Source organism: Colletotrichum phormii (genome assembly GCF_030913505.1).
Source record: "Colletotrichum phormii strain CBS 102054 chromosome Unknown BDP81scaffold_18, whole genome shotgun sequence".
Lineage (NCBI taxonomy): Eukaryota > Fungi > Ascomycota > Sordariomycetes > Glomerellales > Glomerellaceae > Colletotrichum > Colletotrichum phormii.
The window spans coordinates 180013-203449 of NW_026851460.1; the positions used below are offsets into that span (position 1 = coordinate 180013).

Here is a 23437-nt window from a genome sequence, read left to right on the forward strand (position 1 = left end):
CCCTCCTCTTGCCATTCAACTGAGCACCCGGCCGCCCGCGCCACCGGCGTACATGTAGCCAGGCGCGAGGCCCTCACCGAACTTTGTCAGAGTCCGGTTCACCTTGAGGGACAACCGCCTGGAAATGCTGCTCCGCTTTTTCACTTGCCTCTCCGTGCCGTTGGTCTCCTGTACTTCAGTGTCGCCATTCTCTTGCGGGGTGTTCAAGTCCGCGTCTTCGTCCTCGTCCTCGTCGGTCTGACCATCTTCCTCGTCGGACTTGTAGTCGGGCATCGCACGGCTACCGCAAGTCGTGCACATGATCTGATTGGGCCGAAGCGTCGGCATTTCGCTCTTTCGCCTTACACGATCCGTGGTGGGCGGGACTGAGTGGTTCAAGGAAGCCATCGGCTCAGTAGACACTTCGCTCTCCGTAGCTCGCCTCCTCATCGATCTTGCTCTGCGTTCGACCACCTCCTGCTCGCTCGACCACTTGATGGCCGAAGGTCTTGGTGTCTCCTCCTTCTTTTCCATTGCGGTCAGGTTCGTATTGACGAGTTGTGTCGTCGTCTCGTGCCCAGCAACCTCGTTTGCCATCTCAAGCCAAAGAGCATGGCCAATAGCATCGTGAATTACTGGAGCAGTGACGAGCTTTCGGCATTCTCTAGTGCCTTCTGCCCTGCGTAGTCGGCCAAGCTCTTTGATCTCATCCAAGGTCAAGTCGCAGTCGATCTTGATGTATCCCGACTGCCACTGCGATTCCCATCGCTCCTCGATGAAGCCTTCTAGAAAAGTGCATGCCTTTGCGACGTCCCTTTCTCGTTGAGTTATTTCGGGTTCGTTTTCTTCCTCCTCCATAATTTCCGGGGACCGCGCCGCTCGGGTTTCGTTGGCATCGTACGGGATTTCGAAGTAGTTGTCAACGTCGGACTCGTCGCCAGGGCCGCCGTCTTGCTCTCGCTTGGCTGCGTGAAATGCCTCGTCTTTCTGCGAGGGCGGCATAATCAGAGGCGTCCGTGGACTGTAAGGTTGATATAGCTGCTGGTCCAACGCCATCATGAAAGGGGCGGCTTTGCTGATGTTGCTGGCGGAGAAGCAGCTCATTCTCCTCTCGAACCCAGCCGATTTCCTCGACGATGCCATTTTGATAGGTGAAGAATCTCTCGACCTCCCAAAAACTGTTGATTGAATGCCGTACATGGTCAAAGTTCTCGCGGGGATTTCTTCGTAAGTTCCTTTGACAATTCAACCTGCTCGGGAATAGATCATCTAGAGATTATATACATGTATGCTCACAATGGTGCGTAGTTCCATACCTATAGAGGTCTCGAGACGGCTCAAACCAGACCTGAGCTCAATGGGGCCGCCACGCCATCGGAACATGACCTCTCCATATCAGATCACCGTACCCTCATGGCCGAGGCTGGCGACGAAAGCAGGAAGCCTGGCAAGCCATCGCCTTGGTCTGGACTGATGAGGCGCAAGGCTTATTCATACTCCAAGCGAGGAGCTTAATCGGTCTACCCTCCATCTCAATGGCGCTAAATGAACAACATCGGCTGTTTCGAAGAGATGACCGTAAGGATTATACACCACTGATTGTAGATCAAAGAACTTGAACTGGAGACGCGAAGGTGGGAAGGTATCGGGTTGCGTTCTGAAAAGATCTGCAAAATCTTGGGCGAGGCCTTGAATCACAGCCCTCGGATGTTCCAGACTCCAGAGGTAGTCGAACATTGAAAGCGATGGCTGAATGCGGCTGAGAGTGTTAGCCCTTGCCACACAAGGTACCTAGCTCACATGCAACAAACGGTCACAACCTCTGTGGAGATCGAGGAGTCAACAGGGTCCCAAACAGATCAGTTGACGACGATGCAGCCCCGGCAGCTATTTTCGGCCCGAATTCTTTCCCGTCGACTGTGCTCAGTTGATCTGGTTGACTACATGTACATGTCCTGCTGACACAGGGGTAGAGACCGCAAATTAAGGATGTCTTCCTCAGCGTAAGTAGATCCTGACAACCTCATGTTAATGTTCCATGAGTTCCTGCATATCCCACGGCCAGCCCAAACTTGAAATCACCCACCCATCGTTTGCGATACCTTGTTTAATTTACCCCGCCACCCCGCAGTGGAGTGGCTGGTAGTGTGGCATATTCGGTTCACGATCGGGGTGATTGATAAGCCGGCAAGATCAACGCTGGGATTATGACGAGAAGCGGGTTCGAGTCTTGGCACAAGCACTCACTGGGCCGGAGCCTGCAGAGCAACGGCTAGGTCTGCATTGATCAAGAGGCAGATATTAATATAAATGAACCTTAAACGCTCTGAGTTGCCGCCAAACGCAACCGGTTTGGACTCGCTTGTAGAAACTCTCCGGATTATCCCGAGCATTTCCTTGATTACTGCTCAATGAATGGGTGGGCACTTGAACAGGGTGAAAGATCCTCTCGAAAAGGTGTTGCTTGAAACGATGGTATTGCAGGAAGATCCGGCTGATGGCCCTTGAAATACATAGGTCAACAAGATAAAGTGTTTCTATTACAAGAGCTAAGACAGAATGATTGATCTATATTATTAATCCAAGCACTTTAGGCAGGGAAGATTTGATGTAGGTTGCAAGCTTCGGTGATATGGACGAGTCAAGAGCGACTTCAACATTACACGAAGACATTCTCCAACAGATACTCAATCTCTGTCGCCCTGTAGTTATCCTCTTCGACATAGGCCAGACCCGTACGGTTTACATCAAAGACGATGTTGTTGGGCTCATCAATTGTGTACAATGGCCACGTAGGACCTGTCTTGGGTCCGCTGCAGATATTGGGATCGGTGTCGTGAATGAAGGCAACCCACATCTTGCTCATGAGATCCGCCAGCTCGACAAAGGTCTCTGGCTTTCCTGCAAAGGGGTTGGTAGCGTAGCCAACACCATTCACGTTGTTGAACACGAACGCGACCTCTTGGAAATGAGTCGCTCCGTAGACAGCCGCAAGACCGTTGACGTAGACGTTCCACAGGTAAGAGTAGACGGACAGTCCAGCACCAGCGTACGTGCTGGCCAGGAGTCTCCGGCCGCTGTGCTGTTGGTAGTCACCAGCAAAGGCAGCTGCTCGCTTCCATTGGAGACCGAATGGATAGGCAGCAGGTCGGCCAACTTGAGAAACGGGAATTCCAACATCAGGGTCGTCGGGATAGAGCTCCGAGATGGCGGCAACCTGTTCGCTGTCCAGCTGAAGGGCAGTAAGCCAGGCCTGGAACTGCTCGGTGGTGTTGATGCCCTGCTTTGCATACGCGGTACCCTCATCGAAGTTGTTACCGAGCAGAAGGGGGACGTGTGCAAACTTGCCAGCGCCCAAGAGCTCGGATCCCTGAGCCGTGATGAAGTCGCCGTCAACCACAGCGCTGATGGTGGGCGGTGTGACGCTCAACGGATTGGTGCCGTTGTAGATGGCGTTGATGGTCTCCCAGGGAAGTCCTCGCAAGCAGCTCAGCTTGTCAGCGGCATCGGTACAGCCCGTCTTGTCGACGAGAGCATTGAACCACGGCTGCCAGTCGTCGGCGTCGGCGAACCTCGCGATGGGACTGCCGCTCTCGAGGATGGCGCTGCGGAACAAGTTGTTGTATTGACCATCGTAGGCGACGAGCTGCATGCCCAAGGAACGAGCACCGGCAGACTCTCCCCAGATGGTGACCTTGTCAGCGCTGCCGCCAAAGGCGCCAATGTTCTGCCGGAGCCATTCCAAAGAGAGACGCTGGTCGCGGAGACCAATGTTGCCAGCACCAGCGTCTTGCAGCTCGTTGCTAAAGAGGAAGCCCCAATACGAAACACGGTAGTTGATGGATGCAGCCACAATAGGCTTTCCATCCTTGACGGATTGATCGACAATGTAGCTTAGGTTGTACCTCGGGTCGCGCGAGCCTCCGTTTACATAACTCTGTTTCGACAAAGTCAGCCAAAGTACCAGGTAAAGGTTGTCTTACACTTGGCAGAAACTTACGCCGCCATGAACCCAAACTCCAACGGGCAGATCATCCCCTGGCTGGACACCGGCCGGACGCACAACGTTGATGGTCAAGCAGTCCTCAGAAACGGGGTTTCCCAAGTTGGCAGTATCGGAGCCATAACCAATGCACATCCAGCCATATGCGGAAGCTGACCGAGTCCCCTCGAACGTCTCGTTGAGCGGTTGAGTAGCAGCGAACCGGAGAGGCCCAACGGGTGGTTGTGCATACGGGATACCAAGGAAGAGGTCCTGCGCATACTGTTGGTTCCGCACTCCGACGTAGGTTCCGTCTGAGAGGTGCACAGCAGGAGGTCCAGGCGGCGTGGGCTTGGGACGAGGACCCCAATAGCCGGGCGAGGAGGACTCGGACACGCCCAAGCACGACGAAAACGCCAGAAGAACTCTAATCGCGTGGGAACGCATGGCAGGCAAGGCTCAACGGGCGAAGAAGTGCAGCTTCTAGAATGCGGTGTAGAAGGAAAGGGAGGCTAACACCTGCGTGTCTCATGTCAGTCGCACAGAGGTTCAGGCAGGGAGATTTTGATCACGCCCGTTGACGCTACTCGGGAACCAATCATGACATATCGTCTAGAAATTGCCTCAACGTCTGCTGGCGTAAAAAGAAATTTCCGTAAAGAGGGCTACTTAGTCCCTGCACTGCCCCGAATATTGGGCTACGACGACTCTGGACTAAGAGCCGTTTTGGAAAATAATCACCGGCTCTTCCAAGGCTCTGCCGATAATCTCTAGCAGACTTGGTCTATTACCTTAGATTACGATGACACATACAAGAAGTCCGTACCGTGTCATTGCCCCTGCGGATGGCACTTGGCAACCCTCCAACACGATTTGCGTGCTTCGGCTCAGGGGGCTCGACTAGATACTACTACGTAAGTTCATCCTTGTGTGGCATGGCGAGAGCATGGCGAGGCTTGCCTATCGATATCTCGGCCGAGGATTCATCCATTACGGGTTCGACGGGTTGTGGCCTGATGCCCAGCATCCCCCGCAGATTGAAGTCGTAGTTGGTAACCGTCCCTGTTGCCGTTGCCCCCAAAGACTTGGCGGAACATCGGAGAAGCATGCCTTATTGTGGTTAGCAAAATCGATGGTGAGACCACGCTACTGCGCAGTAACGGCGCAGCCAATGTCGTGTTGGTTAGTAGACTCTCTAGAGCCCCGGAAAGTCCATAAGAGTCCTGTTTAAACGAGATATGTAATATTGACCATCGGCTATAATCCTGGGGAAAATCGCTGGCGCACGAATGGGATCTCTCCGCTCAAGCCCCAGGATTAGAGTTCGGCACTAGAGACCCAGTACCCCAGCCATCCTGAGTTGAGAAGTGGGAACATTCCTCAGCTGCCCCGGCATTGCTGGGCCGGCCTGGCAGGGCTAAAGGAACTTTGGTAGCAGAATCAGTTAACGAGACCACGCACACTACAATTTCATTGATGACAGTTGCGTGATGCCAGTGGACCCTTTATGCGTCTCTAGAGGAGAACGTGGTCTGTATGCGGAGACGCTGTTGGAGCATGGCTGAATCTCCGATTGATGGACCCCGACCCAAAAGCCCATGGGAACGTTCCAGTCCTACCTTACTGTTTAAGCAGTCAATGGTAACCAACTTCATGCTCCCATCAGATCATTCCAAGACAAGTGTGGTTGTAACCAACAGCCACAGCGTCAGTGATGAGCCAGTGACTCTAGTCAGGTTTTTAGCTCCCTTGCATCCGTACCTCCCGGATTTTCAGACGCAAAACGAACTTGGCTCAGCGATCCAACAGTTCCGTTTGAGTAATGTATCCGTAGTTGCAGAAATCATGAGTTGGTCCCAGCACCGCCGTGTTGGCGGCGGCTGGCCTCGACTTTTCGTACGAACTGCGAGTACGAACTGCGAACCCAAATCTTCCGCTTCCGCCCGCCGTGATATACGTCGTGCACCGGCCGAAGCCTGATCTGTCTTTCGCCTGTCCGTGACGAGGTATCCCTAGGGGCAGGTGGCGGGACTTCGTCCGAACTCTGTCTCCCTCCCTGCCTCTCCCTCTGTAGGGAGGAGAAATCCTATCGCCGACACAGGCAATACTCGCGCCGGTTTCGAGGGGGGGCACATAGCGTGAAAATTCGGGTGCACTCACCGAAACTAAGGACTGTTCATGGAGGGTAGGAGGCTTTCTGGTACCTGGGGGCCCCCTTGCTAAGGATGCTGGTCTCAGATTTCATCATGTGCGATGCCAATGTATAATATGAGGGAGTGATGCACCTTCCCGCGTGCGCGCTGATCTCGACCGATTTTTTGAGCAGAATTCCTGGGGATCCACTGATTGACTCCCGTCCTTGTTTCTTACGACGACTTCTATCATATCTCGTGGCACTGTGCGCGTGTCGTGAGGTTGACGATGGTCGACGACAGAGGCACCAGACTCCTCGCCGTAACATGGTCTCTCTGTGTCGCTAGCGCTACGCTTCTCTCATTGCGTATCTATTGCAAGCTATGGCGTGGACGTGGTTTATGGTGGGATGACCACCTCTTGATTGTCTCAATGGTATGTGAAGAAAGATCGTCGTTGTTGTCCTGCTGCCCTAATTCATGATTGCAGGTGTCACTGGTGATATCCATCTCGATTAATTCCTACATCGTCTCTCTCGGATTCGGACGCCATATCGATACAATCAGCAGCGATGACCTCAAGCTCATTAAACTCAATACAATCCTCGTCGCCACATTCGGAATCATCGCAACGACGACGAGCAAAAGCTCATTCGCCCTGACGTTGTACCGGATCGTCACGAACCAATGGTTGAAGCACTTCCTTATCTTCATCATTGTTTCCATCAACATCTCGATGAACTTGGTGTGGATCTTCGGGTTTGCCAAATGCACGCCGTTGCAACGAGTATGGGACAGCAACGTACCTGGGAGTTGCTGGGACAAGAAGAAACTCGTCAAATTCCAGTTGTTTGCTGCCTGTAAGACTGCCACAAAGTATTGTTCTCTTGAGGCTTGCATGCTCACATGCTTCCAGATTACTCCGCCATTCTCGATTTCGTCTTGGCGTTCCTCCCCTGGCCGATTCTCATGGGCGCAACGATGCGACGTCGCGAAAGGCTTGGTGTCGCTGTAGCGATGAGCTTGGGTGCCATGTAAGATTCTCGGAATCCCCTTGACCACTTTGCGGTAGACTAACAATGAACTCAGTGCCGGAATATGCGGCATCGTGAAAGCTGTACTGGTGGTTCACATGACCAGCCCAGACATCACCTACGAACGCGTCGACTTGACAATCTGGACTTTGACAGAGCCTGCCGCATCGATCATGGCAGTATCTATTCCAGTCTTGTAAGTTATCTTCCCCTTGACCACGTCTGTCGTATCTTGGGTCTGACATTAAGTAGGAGAATGCTGTATCGAGAGCTCAAGTCAACTCAACGAAGTTATGCGCGAAACAAGTCACAGTCGCATGCGCTCGAAACAGGAACGAGGAAGGAGGTTAGGTCGACGAAGAGATATGGCCCAGGCTCACAATATGGTCGAAACTCTGTTGTTGTCATGTCCACCGGAGGGTGGCAAGAGTCGCAGGAAGCCCTTCAGGAGGCAGAAGGCGGCCAAGCATCGCCGCTCCCAGGCATGAACGGCATCATCAAGACCGAAGAAGTGAGAGTGCGGCACGAAAGATTAACGGGACTCAGCGAAGGCGAAAGCTCAATAGAGCTCGACTGGTTCAAGGAGGGTCACAGATGAGATCACGAAACCGACAGTTGATGGGCATCCAGGCTGGCCTCGGACGAGGGTTTGCACTATTAATATTTTATGAGTTAGCGCCACTTGATACCAGATATGAATGATTTGAATAGAGGTCGATTGGAGATGACAACCGATAGTTCTAGTAAATCTGCAACTGAGTGCTTATGGGAGCCAGATGGACCGAGAATAGTGAGGAAAGCTCCGAAACAACCTTATGAGCAGACCTGCTGATGCTGTTTACTATACCTCGCCAATGCATTCGAGTCATGGATAATGATGGCGTAATTGATTTTGCAACTTTCCGATCATAAATACTCTACGTAGACGGAGAGTGATGCTGCCTTGCGGCCTTCCCATGAGATGTTACTCGTCACGGGTTCACCGATTGCCCTTCAAAGCTGGCCCGCCATCACGAATCAAGCCGAAATCGCATACCACCACAAGACACCTTCTTGAAAATTTGACACTATGTATTACTCTTGTTTGGAAATGTGGAATACTCTGATATCCGTCGAGCCTGGCGGAACGAAAACGCTTTTCACTTAGAGGTGGAGACTTCGGTGAGCGAGCGGTAAGGCCTCGGTGAGGCCTCGGTGGCGTCCGATATCACGAGATTGGAGTCCCACAGAAGAGAAAGCCGATCATGCACTACATTCATCAACCTCAACAGTCCTACTCATCAGAGATCAGCTTCTTATGTTGTGTCGTATTTTTATGCTATACCAAAGATATTGACACCTTTGTGGTTGAAGTTCTGACCCGACGTCGGACGCACTCCAGATCGTATGATATCCCCAAGTTCTCGCAATTAGCATCGTCCTCGACCTAAGAAATACTTAGCTGATGATTGAGTCTAAATGCGCACTGCCGCCTTGAACCACAACAGCTCGTATCAAAGGGGGTTGGTTAGCAAAGAGTGAACTCATTTCTCTTGCAGCTCACCCCCTTTGTATGCCCAACTCATTGTATGGAAAGGTAGGAAGATGCAGAACAAAACAGCTGCGCTTGATCAAGAAACCTGTGATATTCAAGATCTCAATATCTCACCTCAGGCAAGTAAGTAAAAGGTGAATAAGGTCGCGCCGAAGCCCTCCACACTGGAGAATTTCCGCTTGCTCCGTCGATTCGTACTTGCCTCACCTTCGCACCTGCTTCACCTTTTCGCGCCTTCCTCTCGACGCACCTTCCCTCAGCAGCAGCTTCCCCATCGGCGCCTTCCTCACCTTTCCAACCGTCCGTATTTTCATCCTCGTTTCTCACTCACCCTCTCATCTCACTCATCCATCCCTCCGATTTTCTCCTGTTCTCAACCGTTCGTCGACAGAACTTCACGACAGAATTCCTAAATTTCGCCAGAACTTCCATTCGCCGAAGTACTTTCCAGACGACCAATTATCATCAGAAAGTTGCCCTTTCCCCTCATCCTATCCTCATTCTCATTCTCATCTCACTCCTCACTCATCCTCCCATCGCTCAGCGAGAATAATCCAAGAAGGTCGCCACCAAGTCGTCCCTCTAGCGAACGCCGGGCAAACATCATGATCGACCCGTTTATCGTCGCTTTTGTCTTTGCCGGCATCATGGCTATTCTCATGGCCCTGAGCTATGTCGGCAGCCTAATCTACCAGCTCTTCCGCGAGAACGACCTATTCGACCCCAAAAGCATCGGATTCCTTCTCCTCATCGTGCTCATACTCCTTTCTGTTCATCCACTGATCGGAAATCACGTCCTCGGCGTCTTAGCCAGCGTGGGTGCTGTCATGTTGGAATTTATCTGGGGACTCAAAGCGGCTGTCATGAGCCTGTGCAATGACCTGCGCCGAGTTTTCACATCTCGCCAGCCGGCCTCGAATGCAGGCAAGCAGCAAGTTGCCCTCCGATACGCTACCGAGCAGCCAACTGAACAAAGAAGTCCCACACCAATCCAAGCAGATCCCAACATATGCTACAGTCAACGGGAGGTGTGCGACAATGTTGAGGAGCGCCTGACGAAGTCCTTGCAGCAAAACAACTCCTACGCATCGGAATGGTGCCAGCTTGATCAGCAGATCTTAGATCTCCAATACGATCTCAAGGAGGAGCAATGTCGGGCTGAAAGGGCCGAAAGCAATCTCCGAGAAGCCCAGGCGAGACTTCTTGCACATGAGACAGACGGAGCTACCATCGCAAGACTTGAAGCAGAGATGGAGGACGAGAAAGCGAAGGCCCACAACGCCGACGTCTGTCGAAAGGCATCCCACTCGCACGAGAAGTACCTCAGAGGGGAGATCGAATCCCAGAAGGCGAAGTTCCAAGAATACGCCCTGCGCAAGGAAGACCAGATTGGCGTGTTGCGTACTGATATCAGGGCACTCCAGCGAAAGCAAGACAATCCCCTTCGGGTAGAGCTGTTGGCGGTAGGAATCCAGACTGAAGAGATGGAGGCTACTCTCGAGACAACACAACCGTCGGCTCTCGTCGTCACAGACCAAAACGCAGTACTCAATGACCTCGAGGAACAGCTCGCCACAACCCAGGCCGAGTTAGCAGCAACTCAGGCCAAGCTTTCGCTCAACCGCACATCAGCGAACTCGGCCGCATTCGAGCGTTTCATCATAAAGACACAGATGGACGATCTCAAGGCTGATAGCCAGAATACCGAGTACGGCTTGTTGACGACCATTGCCGAGCTTCGCGCGGAATTGATCGAGACCCAAGCACAAGCAACGGCTGCCACAGAATGGCAAGTCGCTCGGCAAGATACTAATGCATCAACGTCGGCAACCGTTGTCGCGCTACAAACAGAGTTGGCCAATGTCAAGGGCGAAGCTAAGTTGACCATTGAGTCGCAAGGCGCCCAGATCCAAGAAGCCGCAGGCTTCAAGGCGGAGGCTGAGAGAGTGGTCGCTGATCTTCGCAACGAAGCCGAGCAGATGCGCCAGGAGAAGGATAGCCTCAAGCAGCAAGTGGATCATTTGGCTGCCGACCACCCCAAGATTGCCGTATTACGACAAGAGTCAGAGCAGATGCGCCAGGAGAACGATAACCTCAAACAGCAGCTGGAGCAAATGTCTGCCGATCACTCCCAGATTGCCGTGTTACGACAAGAGTCAGAGCAGATGCGCCAGGAGAACGATGATCTTGAGCATCAGGTGGAGCAAATGGCTGCCCAGAGCCCTCAGATCGCCCTGATGCAACAAGAGGCGGAGCAAGTGCGCCTCGAGAAGGATTATTTCCAACAGCAAGTGGAGCAATTGACGGCCCAGAACTCTCAGATTGCCATATTACAGCAAGAGAGGGACAGCGCGATTCAAAAAGCCCGCGTCGTAGAGGACGAAGCGATGGTGGCCTTGCAAGCAAAGGCGGCGCAAATAACCCAGTTGAGTTTCGATCTGCGGAAGGCCCGCGACGAAACCACGCAGGCGGAAGAAGACGTCTACGGATTCACCCAAGAGCTTGAAGAGGAGCAAGAGAGGCTGCTGAATGCCCTGCAAGCCGAGAAGGCTGCCCTACACACCATCGCCGACTTGAAAGTGGCCAGGGATGATTTCTGCGCCGAGACCGAACGCTTGAGCGAGGAAGTGCAACGTCTAGTGAACGAGAACACCAAGTTGACGACTGAGATGAAGAAGTTTGCCAACGACCAGCTGCTCAAGGCCAACTTGGTGAAGAAAGGCAAGATGCAGGAGCTATCCAACAAGGACGGTATCTTGGAACTCCTCAAGAAAACCCACGAGACCGAACTTCAGAGAAAGCAAACCAAGCTCGACGAAAGGAAGGCCACGATTGAAAAGCTGTCATCGCAGTACGCTGAGAGCTGTGCGGGCAATACCAGATTACGCGATAAGACGAAGAAGGGCCGCGAGGACCTCACGCTCTTGGTCTCGAGAATCAGAGATCTCGAGGGACAACTCCGGGACCCCAACTCCCGCCCCAAACTCACTGCCCTTCAGGCCGGAAGCGTGGCAATAATCTTCCAGCAGATTGAAGATGGCAAGCACCCTCTCTCACTCGCCCCAACTCCCGCGGAGAAGCCAGAAAGCGCGCAGGCAAGCGGCGCGAAGACGATGCGACCGATGAAGCCATTGCCCAACAGAAGAAAGAAAGTCTGAACAGCCCCCGAAGAGCAAGGCGGGCCCTTCAGAGGCGATGGAGGAGTGAGCGAGGAGGCCATGTGCTTCGATTCTTTCCTGTTCGGTGCGAACCCATTTTTTCTGTTGTATTATACTTCTGTGATGAGGGCCGGCGAGCCCAGTTCACGGATACGGACATGGTTGTGGTCATGGAATGGTTTCGTTTATAATAGGATAGTCACGGTCATGAACACGGTTTACGGGTACGGTTATGGTTACGGAATTCCGCTACGGATATAATAATTGGTCGTGGTATTGAGCCGAATGTGTCGCTCAAGAATACCAGGAATGAAAAGCTTTGATTGCGCAATTGAAATCAAATGGTATTGTCTTTTGTGAATGCGTGATGCAATCCATCCTACATATCCTCCAAGTCCAGGCCGTCAACCTTGCCCAGGAAGTCTCCTGTACCGCCTCGCAACAGCTCCTCAATATCGAGATTGCCCGACGTGATGTACTTTTCACTGACACCAGCATTGACGCGCTTTGACAGCAACTCCCGAAGCTGTGCCCTCATCGCCCCCATCTCCGCTTTGCTAATGTTCTTATCCTCCTGTTGCTTCTTCTTCCGCTGACTTCCACGACCCGTCCACGTCCCCGCCTTCTCCAGCTCGTCGCTGTCGTACTCTACACCGAGCTCCTCAGCAGCAGCCTTGACCCAGTCCTCGTCCTTTGTGCCCTTCTCCTTGGCGAGCGTCGCGTCGGTGAGCTTCTTGGCCAGATCGAGCCTAGGCTTGAGGCGGGACGCGATGCGGCGGTCGATATCAATGGTCCGCATAAAGTACTTCTTCTTACTCGAATGCTTCTCGTGAACCTTGGCCGCGAGTCTGCGCGTTGGCACGACCTCCTCGGGTCCGCAGAGAATGATACTCAGACCCGTCTTCTCGGCACGCGCGGTACGACCGGAACGATGGACGTACATGTCGGCGGCGCGGGGGACGTGGTAGTGCACGACCTGGTCGATGCCGGGGATATCGAGACCGCGGGCGGCGACGTCGGTGGCGATGAGAACGGATGTGGTGTTTGCCTTCGTGGCTGTGAACTTTTCGACGGAGCGGAGACGAGCCTTTTGCGCCATTTGGGAGTGGAGGCCCATGGCGTTGAGGTTGAGGTTTTGGAGCATGGGGGTGAGACGGCGGACGGCGCTGATTGAGTTTGTGAAGACCAGAGTGCGGCGGTTGGGGTTGAGGAGGAGGATCGTGTAGAGGTAGAGATCCTGGAACAGCGTTAGTTTCGGCGTTTGGGATAGTCTGGGAGGGCGATGCTATCTTACCTTTTCCATGGCACCGCACTCAATAAGACCCTCCTTGAGACCGGCAGCCATCTGCTTTGCGGGGTTGGCGTCGATAAACTTTGGCTTCTCCTCGCGGAAGTTGAGCTTCTTCAGCAGATACTCCATGTTCTCCGTCTCGGACATGAGACCCCATTTGCCCTTGCCGGCCAGCTTTTGCTGCAGTCCCTGGTGGAACGTGGCAGAGAAGACGAGTGTCTGCCGTTCCGAAAGCTCCTTCTCATCCTCGTCATCCTCGTCCACAACCTCACGGTCGAGGGCGTCGAGGATCTCTCCCGCCTCCTTGAAATGTCCCTCGCTCAACAGTCTGTCAGCCTCATCGACCACAAGGTACCTGATCTCCCTGAAACCCTTCAGCAGCTCCGTGCTCGAGCTAAGGACCTCCCACAGACGACCTGGCGTACCAATGACGATATCCGCCTTGGCTAGTTGTCTCTGCTGCTTGAAGATTGACAAACCTCCCGTCACCGAGCAAACAAATGGCGCGTGGGGCAAACCGGCGCAAAGGCTCTTGATGTGGTTGGTGATTTGATGAGCCAATTCTCTCGTCGGCGAGAGGATGAGTGCAAAAGGGGTGTTATCCGGCTTCTTCTCGTCCTCCTTTCCCTCAAACTTTTCGAGCCACTCCTCCACGATGGGAATCGAAAACGCCAACGTCTTACCGGAACCCGTAGAGGCCTTGCCGATGACGTCGTGGCCAGCGAGGATTTCGGGTATCGACGAGCTTTGAATCTTTGATGGCTTCGCAAACTTCAACTTCGCAATGGCCGCAACGAGCGCGGGGGAAAGACCAAGGTCCACCCAGGGGGTCATGTCGATATCCTCCTCGGCCTCTTCAGTTTCCTCGAGTGCCTTGAAGACGTTGCTCTCAAGCTTGGCGTCCTCCGGCTTGGGCTGAGCCTTCTTCTGCTTCTTTTCCTTCTTTTTCTTGCCTTCGGGTTCGGCTGCGGGTGCGTGTGTATCGGCGTCTTTCTCGTCGGCTTTGTCTAGAGGCTTGTCTTCCTTTGTCTTTTCCACCTTTTGCGCCTTTTGTTCTGCCTTGGCAGCAGCCTTCTTCTCCTTCTTGGTCTTCTTAGTCTCTGCCTTTGGTGCTACCTCTGCTTCAGCCTCCATTATTGTATCGGGTTGTGTAGGCGCGGGCTCAGAGTCGCTGAAGCCTTCGAAATCGTCTTCGTCGTTCTCCTTCTCGTCGCCAGAGGGAATAGCTGCAACCTGCTCTTTAGTCAGTCATACAATGCACTGAAGGGGAAAGGGAGGGGGGCATAAGTTGGAATACGTACAAACTCGACGTTTTCGCCATGCTTGACTACATCAACGCCCTCGATAACCTCCAAGCCGTAGAAGCCCTCTGCATCCTCAAACATCTCGGGAACTTCAACCGCCTTCCATGGCAGAGCACTGACGGCGACCTTGCGCTTCTTCGGGGCCGCAGTCTTTCCGGCGGCAGACTTTTGGCGCTTCTGGGGGTTCTGGGCAGCCCCAGAAGGCTGTTGCTTTCTCTTGTGCTGCATCTTGGCGGTCCTGATGTCGTATATACAGAGGGCGCAAAAGACTTGTCGTGGAAAATGCCCCGCGAGTAGGTAATCTTCACGTCTACCACTAAAAAATAAAAAAAAGTCGATGTGCATTTCGCCCAAGGAATTGAGCGCCGCTGCTCTGCGCTGCTCGAAATTTCTGGCGGACACGGAAAATACTTCGGCCGGAGAAATGGACCCCTGGACGCCGACGAATGCACAGACCGCACCTTAATTCAGCCCTACGAGAACAGCGCTGCAGCAAATTTTCTTTGGCGGCCACAGCAGGCGTCGACCCCTCCAAAAAAAATAATTGCTGGCATTTTCCCCTCCCCCGCAATTTCCCATCTCAAATCACCACTCACTCGATAAATCCCTTCTCTCATTTGCACTCACTTCAAAATGGGAAAGTCTTCCAAGGATAAACGCGATGCTTACTACCGTCTGGCCAAGGAGCAAGGCTGGCGTGCACGCAGTGCCTTCAAGCTGTTGCAATTGGATGAAGGTGACTCATTTTACCCCGCCATCCCGTGAAGTTTGGCTGTGAACGCTAATGGCGATGTAGAGTTTGACCTATTCGCCAACGTGACCAGAGTCGTTGACCTGTGTGCTGCCCCCGGTAGTTGGTCTCAGGTTCTATCCCGTGTTCTTATCAAGGGAGAGAAGTTCGGCCGTTCAGCATGGGAGGATCGTGAGGCCAAGTTCCGCCAGGAAATGTTGGGCGTTTTCCCCGCCACCCCTGAATCTGCCATACTAGGGGAGAAGACCCAGACCGAGACTGCTCCTGAAGAAACGCAACCTCGCAAGGACGTCAAGATTGTGTCCATCGATTTGCAGCCCATCAGTCCTCTTCCTGGCATCATCACATTGCGTGCCGACATTACGCACCCCGCCACGGTGCCTCTACTCCTCAAGGCTCTGGATCCCGACTACGACGCTGCCAACTCCAAGAGCCAGAAAGCTAGCCATCGTGTCGACCTAGTCATCAGCGACGGTGCCCCCGACGTTACTGGTCTTCACGACCTGGATATTTACGTCCAGTCACAGCTTCTCTTCGCCGCCCTCAACCTCGCGCTTTGCGTACTGAAGCCCGGCGGCAAGTTTGTCGCCAAGATTTTCCGCGGCCGCAACGTCGACCTCCTCTACGCACAGCTCAAGATCTTCTTCGAGACCGTCATCGTCGCGAAGCCAAGATCCTCCCGCGCAAGCAGTGTTGAGGCCTTCATCGTCTGCATCAACTTCCAGCCCCCCGCCGGTTTCCAGGCCAGTCTCGAGAACCCGCTTGGCGTTGGCCACGAGCTACCGAAAATGGTCGAGGAGAGGAGGAGCCAGCTGCCTGCTACTGCTGATGCGCTCATGCAAAACCCCCTGACTGGGAAATGGGACTCTGCTCCCACGGCGTCTGCGACAAGAGGAGACGGCCAGGCTGTTGAGGTGGAAGCCTACGACGAAACGGATGAGATAACGGATCACGAGAAACACATTAGATGGATTGCGCCCTTCATTGCCTGCGGCGACTTGTCGGCGTTCGACTCTGATGCATCATACCAACTGCCCGAAGATCATGTCTCCTTGGACCCTGTTCAACCCCCGACGGCACCCCCGTACAAGCGCGCGATTGAGTTGAGAAAAGCTGCCGGTGGGGCGTACGGCAAGACGTCAATCAAGGCATGATGAGTACAAAATCTTCTCAGTACCACGCCTGGGTCTGCGCTCAATTTTCATCCTCCTCATCCGACGGACCATTCGGCATTGCAGGCCCCCGCTTCTCAAGCAAATATAGCTTCCCTGAATGCGACATACCCCATTCAGTTGTCCCCAAGGCCTGCTCATACAACTTACTCGCTTGCGTCGAAGACGTCAGGAGCAAGAAGCGTCGCAAGTCGGGCCACTCGTCCAAGATCTCGTTCAAGCACTGCATCAGCCACGGCGCCAGCCCTTTACCCTGGTGCGAGGGCAAAACGTATATGTCTGCCAGATACCCAATGGTGGCGTAATCCGTCACGATACGGGCGAAGCCTATCAGCTCAGGCCCTTTTTTCCCTGCGTGACGGTCAGAAAAGGAGCTTTAGGTGAAAGTCCTGTCGACATACCTGCAATGTCGGCGGTAGACTGTGGGAGTTTGTACACGCCGAGACACAGCGAGTTGTCTATCAGCCTCTTCAGAGCGACTTCCGGCACGCGCTTCGTCCACCATAGCAGCTCGGAGTCAAAGGCATCGTTCACGGCGTTTAGGTCGACTAGCGACCGGTCGGTGGAGATGAGGTACTCGTCCTTGTACCACTGCTTAGATATCTGGTTCGGCATCGTAGCCCGCTGCCTAAATGAAAGAATTGAAGGTGTAGTTGAAAGATACGTGAAACTCCCACCCTGTCTGTGGTGCCCGTTCCGTAAGGTAAGGTACTTTGTCAAACCTAACTCTACGAGGGTTGAGCTCGAGACTGCATGCGGAGGAGGAGGATCGAGCGGGAGGTTCGCCCCCGCCTCCGAACAAATGTCCATCGCCTCACGTCATGCCCGCCCGGATTGGGACTTTTGCAAGCCGCCACCCCCGTCTATGAAGGGAATGGAGGGTTGGGCCGGTGAGGTGGGGTAGACCATCTGCCGGGGTCCCTGCTATACCTCTCTCGGTAAGCTCGCTCCGGGTGGGGTCCCTTCGCTCCGTTGCTCGTCGCGGTCGCGGGTGCAGATATATGGGGCCTTCGGGCTTAAAGTGGGGGGACAGAATACCTTACTACGCCGGCCAACAAACAAGTCACTTCCTTCCCTCCCACTACCTTATTATCTCCATTCTTGCAATTCGTATTCCTGGCAGTCTTGATGCTGTTGCTTTGCGAGATATCTGTAGAACACTTGATTCAAAAATCCAGAGAGAGTACGTGTTGTGAGGCAGATCATATGGACGCTCTGAGTCCTGACAGCCCGGGAAGAGCTTGAAGTGCATCGACCATGGTTGTAAGTCGGTTCAGCATGTTACAATGTTGGCAGCGGCCAGAGATTCGAAATGTTTGCCGGCGAGTGTAGTGAGGGTGGGAGCGGTCATTCAGTGTTGCCTTCGAAGTTTCGCGGAGGTAGGGCTGGCTTTAACAGTAGGTGCTGATGGTAAGGCTAGCTTTCAGCAAGACTGGATGTATTCGAAGATTGGCTGAGCAAAGTATGAGAAAGAGCTATAATTTAAGTGCGTCCCATCGTTCTACCCATCTGCTGGTGTTGAAATTGTGAACCTCGCTGCTTTCATGAAACGCCAAAGTAAGAAAGAATACATCAGAAAAGAACAGAAGCTACGGAGGCGTACTTGCCCTTTAAACCACAATCGTACCTTCCGTATTCTATCTGCTCCCTTCCACCTAACCAAATGCCTCCCTTCTCTAAAGTTCAATGAGCATCCGGCCCTCCCTCCTCTCTTCCCTCTCACCACTAAGGTAGACGACTCGGCGGGCTTGGTGCCCAGCTTCAGCAAGCCGCCTTCAAAATTTTCGCTTTCCACATGAGATAATAGCCGACGGCCTCGAGCAAACACTGTCTACTTCCACCGCTATCCAACATTATCCATCCTTCTGCACAAACCACCTCCAAACCACTCATAAGCAGACAACGTCCTTGCCTTGAGAGCTCGCAAGTATGCTTGTAACTAATATATTCGCCTTCCCAGATATTTTACTGACTATGTTCATGCAGCCGGAACGTCAAGATGGCTGACTTTAGCCAAGAGGAACTGAAACTCTTCGCCACAGAGGTGAATGGCGAGGTCTCAGATCGCCCCATGTGTGGTATCATCGACGTCAAAATCCGAGGCTTCTACCAAACGATCGACAACGGACACTGGAATACGGCTGCAGAGTATTTGAGAGAAGACGCCAAGCTCGTGGCGGATCTAGCTATGCCAGGTTCTATCCACGAAAATACGAACTCGGTCGTCGATTACTACAGAGCTCGCTACTACAGACTGAAACGCACTGTGATCAAGCTCTTGGTTATCGACAGAGGCAGGGCTACCTGCTCTCTGGAGTCCTTCTGGCTGGTAGATAAACATCGCTGTGATGTACCAGCCATGAAGGCAACGACCCTCATGCGGCAACGTGAAGTCTGTGTCATTGACTTGGACGAGAATCACCTTATCAAACGAATCGAGTATCGAGACACAAGCGAACGTATCAGCGTCACAAAGGGCAGTCGCAAGAAAATGAATCACGCTGTAGCGGAATCTGAGAAGGATGTCGTGGTCATGATGGAGCATTTCGGATATTAATTCTGGGGGACATTTCGTGGTTGAGGGAGAGGGAGTCGTGCTTCTTAGTCCGCGCAATACCTTTGGGGGGAGGAGATAGACACATTCGATCGTCGGAAAAGTACGGCAAAATTTCTCAAGCAAGGTCCCATCACAGGCGTGACTTTGTGACTTGCTCGCGTCATTACGACAAGAATATGCACATGCGATTTCTGCAGCACCCTTTCTGACTATGATCTATCTGCACCGGTCAGAATGACTGCACAGTGGCAAACACTTCTATATCATTGGCGATTTGGGATCCTAGTGTCTCGAGAAGTGAGAATTGGAATCATGTTCCATTCATGTAAAAGCGCAAAGAAGCAATCGCATTCATGTCCTCCTCGTTCCCCACTCACCCTTTTCTCAGTTCACCGAGACCTCCAATCTGTCATCTCAACGTATCAACCATAATATCAGCCGCCAGGATCGAGATACTGCCTTCGGTTCTGGAATTGACATTGCCTTTCGAGACATCATCATTAGTCGACGACAAGCTCGGCGTTTTCTTGTTCCATCATAAAATAGTCGAAGTTGGTGCTGACATACTCCACACGGGGTCCGCCATACATGTCTTGATACTCCATTTTTCGGGTCTGCTTTGCGTTGTCGATGTCCAAGATGATGACCTTCTGATTGATGGTGACAAAAGACTTGCAAAAACCTCCGTCCTCTACAGGGACTACATGGCAGATGACGCGGCCGCGACAGGCGAGAATGAATTGCCGAAAAAGAAAAGTATTCTTTACGATTTCCCGAAGTCCCCAGTCAGCGAGTGAAACCTGCCATTTAATACCGGAAGGGAAGCAATTCAGGGACGCCTGCCCGACATGCTCACATCGCGACTTCTTCAACGACCTTTTCCGGCTGCAAGCCTGAAATGGTCGCTCTTCCTTCTCCGGTTCACTGACAACCAGAAAGAGTCCCCACAGACCTAGCGAGGTACGCCAGGAAGTCCCTCTTGAATTTCTGCCGTGTTCATCTCCTCGCCCAAAACGATTCAACGTCTAGCGACAAGTTCGCCCGCCACATTTGCTCATCATCCTCCAACCCTGCAAAATCTCGTGTTTTGCAATCTCTACTAAAATTGAGGAAAAAGGATCCCATCGGACTTGTAAGCTGAATGACAAAGAGCCCCCCCGGTTATTCCTGCATTGCTAACCATTGGTTCAGGTCTCCGCCTTCAACGATTCCTCCGTGATGGATCCCGTCCAGAACGTCCTCCGATTCTGGTCCTTGTGCAATGCCGAAAACGAACAATGGTTCCTACAGATGCTGACCACCCAATTCGAGCCCCTCATCGACAACATCAATTCCGGAAGACTCCATGGCAGCTGGGAATGGCTCACCGACAACGCAACGCTGACTACAAGCATCGGTCTTCCACGGTACACTGGGACAACCTTCGAAGGTATAGAGGCAATCAACGATCATCTCGCTAGCCAATACAATTCCGAACCCCGCATGGAGTTTGTTCCACTCCTCATAACCTATGGCCAAGGCCACATTGCGTGTCATGCGTGGTATAGGCCAAGCGATGAGGAAGTCCTCTCCAACCATCCCGGCCACAACCTGCTCGTCACAGCGGACCTCAACGATCACAAGAGACTAGTGAGAATGGAATTCAGAGAGTACACAATTTGGGGACAGGAGACCTATCCTGAAAGGGTCGACAATTGCCGGGCTTGTAGGGAGATAGCTTCCGAGAAGAGGAGTATACTGATGGAAGAGGACACAGATGAGAGCTCAGGAGATGAAATAGAACTGGGGTTCTGGTCAGACCCTTTTTGGACAGGAAACCATAACCACTGAAATTATTGGGAAGATTGATATTGCTACCGAGAGCCTGGGTTTGTTATGAGATACTAGGGATGAGGCTCGGGGGGGACTTGCTTGACTTTTCGGTAGCATTCAAAATACGAGTTTGATCAGCTTCATGATTTTCCTGTGTTTTTGTATGGTCTTGATTACCCGCTGGTAGTATTTTATCTGCAAAGCCGATGCGATGCGTGTGTTGCGCCATGTTCACAAGCATGTTCACAGTCTGATCAACCAGAAAAGTCCACAGAATACTTCACTCATGTGGGGCCAGGCGAAGATGGTAGGTATGAATCATCAGTCATTCTTTGAGGATGGCTACTCGGTGCTGATAGAAGCTGTGTAGGTTAAATTGTACCGTGAAACAAACGAAATACCAAGTCTGGAACTCTTGCCTTTCTGCCTGAACGTCCCTTCTCCATAAGAATCCGAGTCTCAAGGGACAGTCCCGATTTCCGTGCCAAAGATTTACCATCCCAAGACCCCAAGGAACCACTTGAGGCGATCACAAGACCAGGAGCACCAGCTATCCTCCAACGAGTACCAAGTCAGTGTGACATCGACAGGGTATCTCTCGGGCTTGTAGAGCTTGAAGTTGCGCTCATCAAGAGCGGTGTGGCCGAGTTGAGCTGCTGGAATACCTCTCTGGCGGGCCATCTCGAACGCCATTGTCTCCCAGGCCCGATGGATGAGCAAGACTTGGTTGTCCTCACAGGCGCCGAACCAAGAAGCTCCAACTACATCAGCCAGGAAGTTGGGGTTGCTCTCGGTCTGTAGGTTGGAGTTGGAGGTCTGGTGAGGCATTGGAGGGCAACTGTGGAGGCCATGCATCTCGCAAACCATGTCACCGAGAAGCCAGAACTGGTCGCGTGGGAGGAACATGCTGGCACTCAGGGAGTGGACAGGAATGTTGCCGGTATTTCCGTAGTAGAATTCGCCGGCATTGTCGAGATAGTCAAAGTAGGAGCTGTGCTCAGGTCCACGGAAGTGGTTGAGGTTGCCAATCTCGATAGGGGTATCCATGTTACACTGGTCGTAGCTGGCAGCAAGTCGAGTAGTGAAGGCGTCGGCAACCGTGTTTGGCTCGCACTGCTGAGGATCAGCTTCAAGGGAAATACCGGGAGGCATGTCACCCTCAGTTCCTTGTCCGCTGGCATTGCAGCCTTCATCTTCCAAGGCAAGATCGAGCCTCTCCATATCGTCAGTCCCACCCACGTAGTACTCTGATGAACGAGTAGGCTTGTTGGCTTTTGTACTGTTTCCTAGGATCCAGGTGATGTCGGCCGTGGGTCGGACCATGTCGGGATGCGTATCCATAAAGGACTTTGTGCTCTTCCAGAGGAGCTTGGAGTCAGCGGCGCCCTCGAAGGATACTTCATTGACTCCATAGGCAATTCCACGGTCTCGCATGAGACGGAAGACATCGACTGTGATGTCACAGAGGAACTTGGTCTAGTACAGGAGCTTCGTCAGCCAAGAAAATGCAAAGCAGGGATGGGAAGAAAGAACGATGTCAACTTACGCCAGGCTCGACCATCCAGAACCACTCGTAGGCCTGGAGACGCTTCTCTCTGGCAAAGAGTCCAGCAGACCAACGACGCTTGTGATAGACCGTTCTGATGAGGGCTTTGTCGGCATTCACTCCCTAAGTGCGCACCAGACCAGCCTCGAAGCGACCGGGATCGACAGAGTTCGGGATTGTCCAGTGTTGCTGGGGGATCAGGTTGTAGGTGACAGTGGAGGCAGTGGCGTTGGAGGTAGCGTCTTTGAACTCTTCACTAAGCTCCTCGTGGCTGAAGAATACCCAGTCGTAGTGGTACTTGTGGTTGAATCGCTGCTCGAGCTGTGCGACAGAGGCTACCATCTGTTCTCTTTGCTGTTCCGAGACCAGCGAGACAAAGGCTGCTCGTGGCGAAGCATCGCGAATGTGGACAGGGCCACACAAAGCGAGGGGAACCTGGATGAGAGCAATTGTAATCCAGAAGACTAGTGAAGCACAGAATCGAAGGGACAGCTGGCTATGAGCTGCCATCTTGGCCAATTGCTCAAGGTGTAGGACCAGTGGGAAAGAGTAGCCTGCAGGGGGGAATAAGTGAAGGTGAACGAGAAGGAATCAATTTCACGCCAGTGACGGCGTGGAAAAGGAAGTTTATGGACGGCGTTCGCTCAGGATGGATTTGTTTGGATGAGGTTTGTTGTGGGGAGAAGGTTGGTGGAAGGGAAAGTTGGGATCGTGGTGTTGACATAAGGAGAAGTCAAGTGGGCAGCCAAAGAAGAGGCAGTGAGGCACACAACTTCACTAGCGCCTCGCTTAGAATTCTCTCCGTCTGGAAGAAAGGAAGGAGCGCATGCTGATGCCTCTTCAACACGTGATTTGGTGACCTGGAGACCTCACCGAGAGGGATACGCCTCAGGCGCCTAGGACACCTCCGTGAGGCCATATCCGGAGGATAAACTCCGGAGGCACGTGATACCACTTGACTGGCCTAGGGATCTTCATACAAGGAGTCCTGATTGTCAATTCTCAAATCTGTGACAGTGAGATTATATTGACGAAGCCCATCCCTTGCTGTCCACGTGACAACCAGGAAACTGCTGAGCTCTTCCTTCTCACGGGAGAGATTTTCACAACTCTGACCACCATTGAAACTAGATTTAACTCAAATATTCGAGAGAATTGTTTCGAGAGTCAACATCATGACCGAAA

The 23437-nt window shown here is 52.8% G+C and overlaps 9 protein-coding genes across 9 annotated transcripts; 4 read left to right on the top strand and 5 right to left on the bottom strand.

Moving 5' to 3' along the window:
• Positions 1-15: 15 nt before the first annotated feature.
• BDP81DRAFT_463471 (uncharacterized protein) lies at positions 16-1083 on the bottom strand (the record flags this gene model as incomplete). The annotated part of the gene is made up of 1 exon (XM_060594025.1): positions 16-1083. The coding sequence occupies one exon, from the start codon at positions 1081-1083 to the stop codon at positions 16-18; it is 1068 nt and encodes a 355-aa protein (XP_060441861.1).
• Positions 1084-2638: 1555 nt separating this feature from the next.
• Positions 2639-4408, bottom strand: BDP81DRAFT_463472 (carboxylesterase; the record flags this gene model as incomplete). The annotated part of the gene is made up of 2 exons (XM_060594026.1): positions 2639-3916; positions 3980-4408. The coding sequence occupies 2 exons, from the start codon at positions 4406-4408 to the stop codon at positions 2639-2641; spliced, it is 1707 nt and encodes a 568-aa protein (XP_060441862.1).
• A 1740-nt stretch (positions 4409-6148) lies between these two features.
• BDP81DRAFT_71578 (uncharacterized protein) lies at positions 6149-7796 on the top strand. Its single transcript, XM_060596199.1, has 5 exons — positions 6149-6529; positions 6584-6953; positions 7010-7127; positions 7183-7323; positions 7380-7796. Exons 1-5 carry the CDS (start codon positions 6383-6385, stop codon positions 7723-7725), a joined length of 1122 nt encoding a protein of 373 aa, XP_060441863.1. The 5' UTR covers positions 6149-6382; the 3' UTR covers positions 7726-7796.
• Positions 7797-12041: 4245 nt separating this feature from the next.
• On the bottom strand, positions 12042-14731 carry BDP81DRAFT_354795 (DEAD/DEAH box helicase). The gene is made up of 3 exons (XM_060586273.1): positions 14412-14731; positions 13114-14343; positions 12042-13056 (listed from the first exon to the last, which is right to left on the bottom strand). Exons 1-3 carry the CDS (start codon positions 14640-14642, stop codon positions 12199-12201), a joined length of 2319 nt encoding a protein of 772 aa, XP_060441864.1. The 5' UTR covers positions 14643-14731; the 3' UTR covers positions 12042-12198.
• A 316-nt stretch (positions 14732-15047) lies between these two features.
• BDP81DRAFT_463475 (uridine-2'-O--methyltransferase TRM7) lies at positions 15048-16319 on the top strand (the record flags this gene model as incomplete). Its single annotated transcript, XM_060594027.1, has 2 exons — positions 15048-15150; positions 15211-16319. 2 exons carry the CDS (start codon positions 15048-15050, stop codon positions 16317-16319), a joined length of 1212 nt encoding a protein of 403 aa, XP_060441865.1.
• A 40-nt stretch (positions 16320-16359) lies between these two features.
• BDP81DRAFT_463476 (acetyltransferase) lies at positions 16360-16952 on the bottom strand (the record flags this gene model as incomplete). The annotated part of the gene is made up of 2 exons (XM_060594028.1): positions 16360-16688; positions 16739-16952. The coding sequence occupies 2 exons, from the start codon at positions 16950-16952 to the stop codon at positions 16360-16362; spliced, it is 543 nt and encodes a 180-aa protein (XP_060441866.1).
• Positions 16953-18336: 1384 nt separating this feature from the next.
• BDP81DRAFT_452366 (uncharacterized protein) lies at positions 18337-18894 on the top strand (the record flags this gene model as incomplete). Its single annotated transcript, XM_060592739.1, has 1 exon — positions 18337-18894. The coding sequence occupies one exon, from the start codon at positions 18337-18339 to the stop codon at positions 18892-18894; it is 558 nt and encodes a 185-aa protein (XP_060441867.1).
• Positions 18895-19598: 704 nt separating this feature from the next.
• BDP81DRAFT_452367 (uncharacterized protein) lies at positions 19599-20724 on the top strand (the record flags this gene model as incomplete). Its single annotated transcript, XM_060592740.1, has 3 exons — positions 19599-19650; positions 19845-20026; positions 20086-20724. 3 exons carry the CDS (start codon positions 19599-19601, stop codon positions 20722-20724), a joined length of 873 nt encoding a protein of 290 aa, XP_060441868.1.
• A 474-nt stretch (positions 20725-21198) lies between these two features.
• On the bottom strand, positions 21199-22762 carry BDP81DRAFT_326832 (glycolipid 2-alpha-mannosyltransferase; the record flags this gene model as incomplete). Its single annotated transcript, XM_060585092.1, has 3 exons — positions 21199-22182; positions 22253-22371; positions 22393-22762. 3 exons carry the CDS (start codon positions 22760-22762, stop codon positions 21199-21201), a joined length of 1473 nt encoding a protein of 490 aa, XP_060441869.1.
• Positions 22763-23437: the final 675 nt, after the last annotated feature.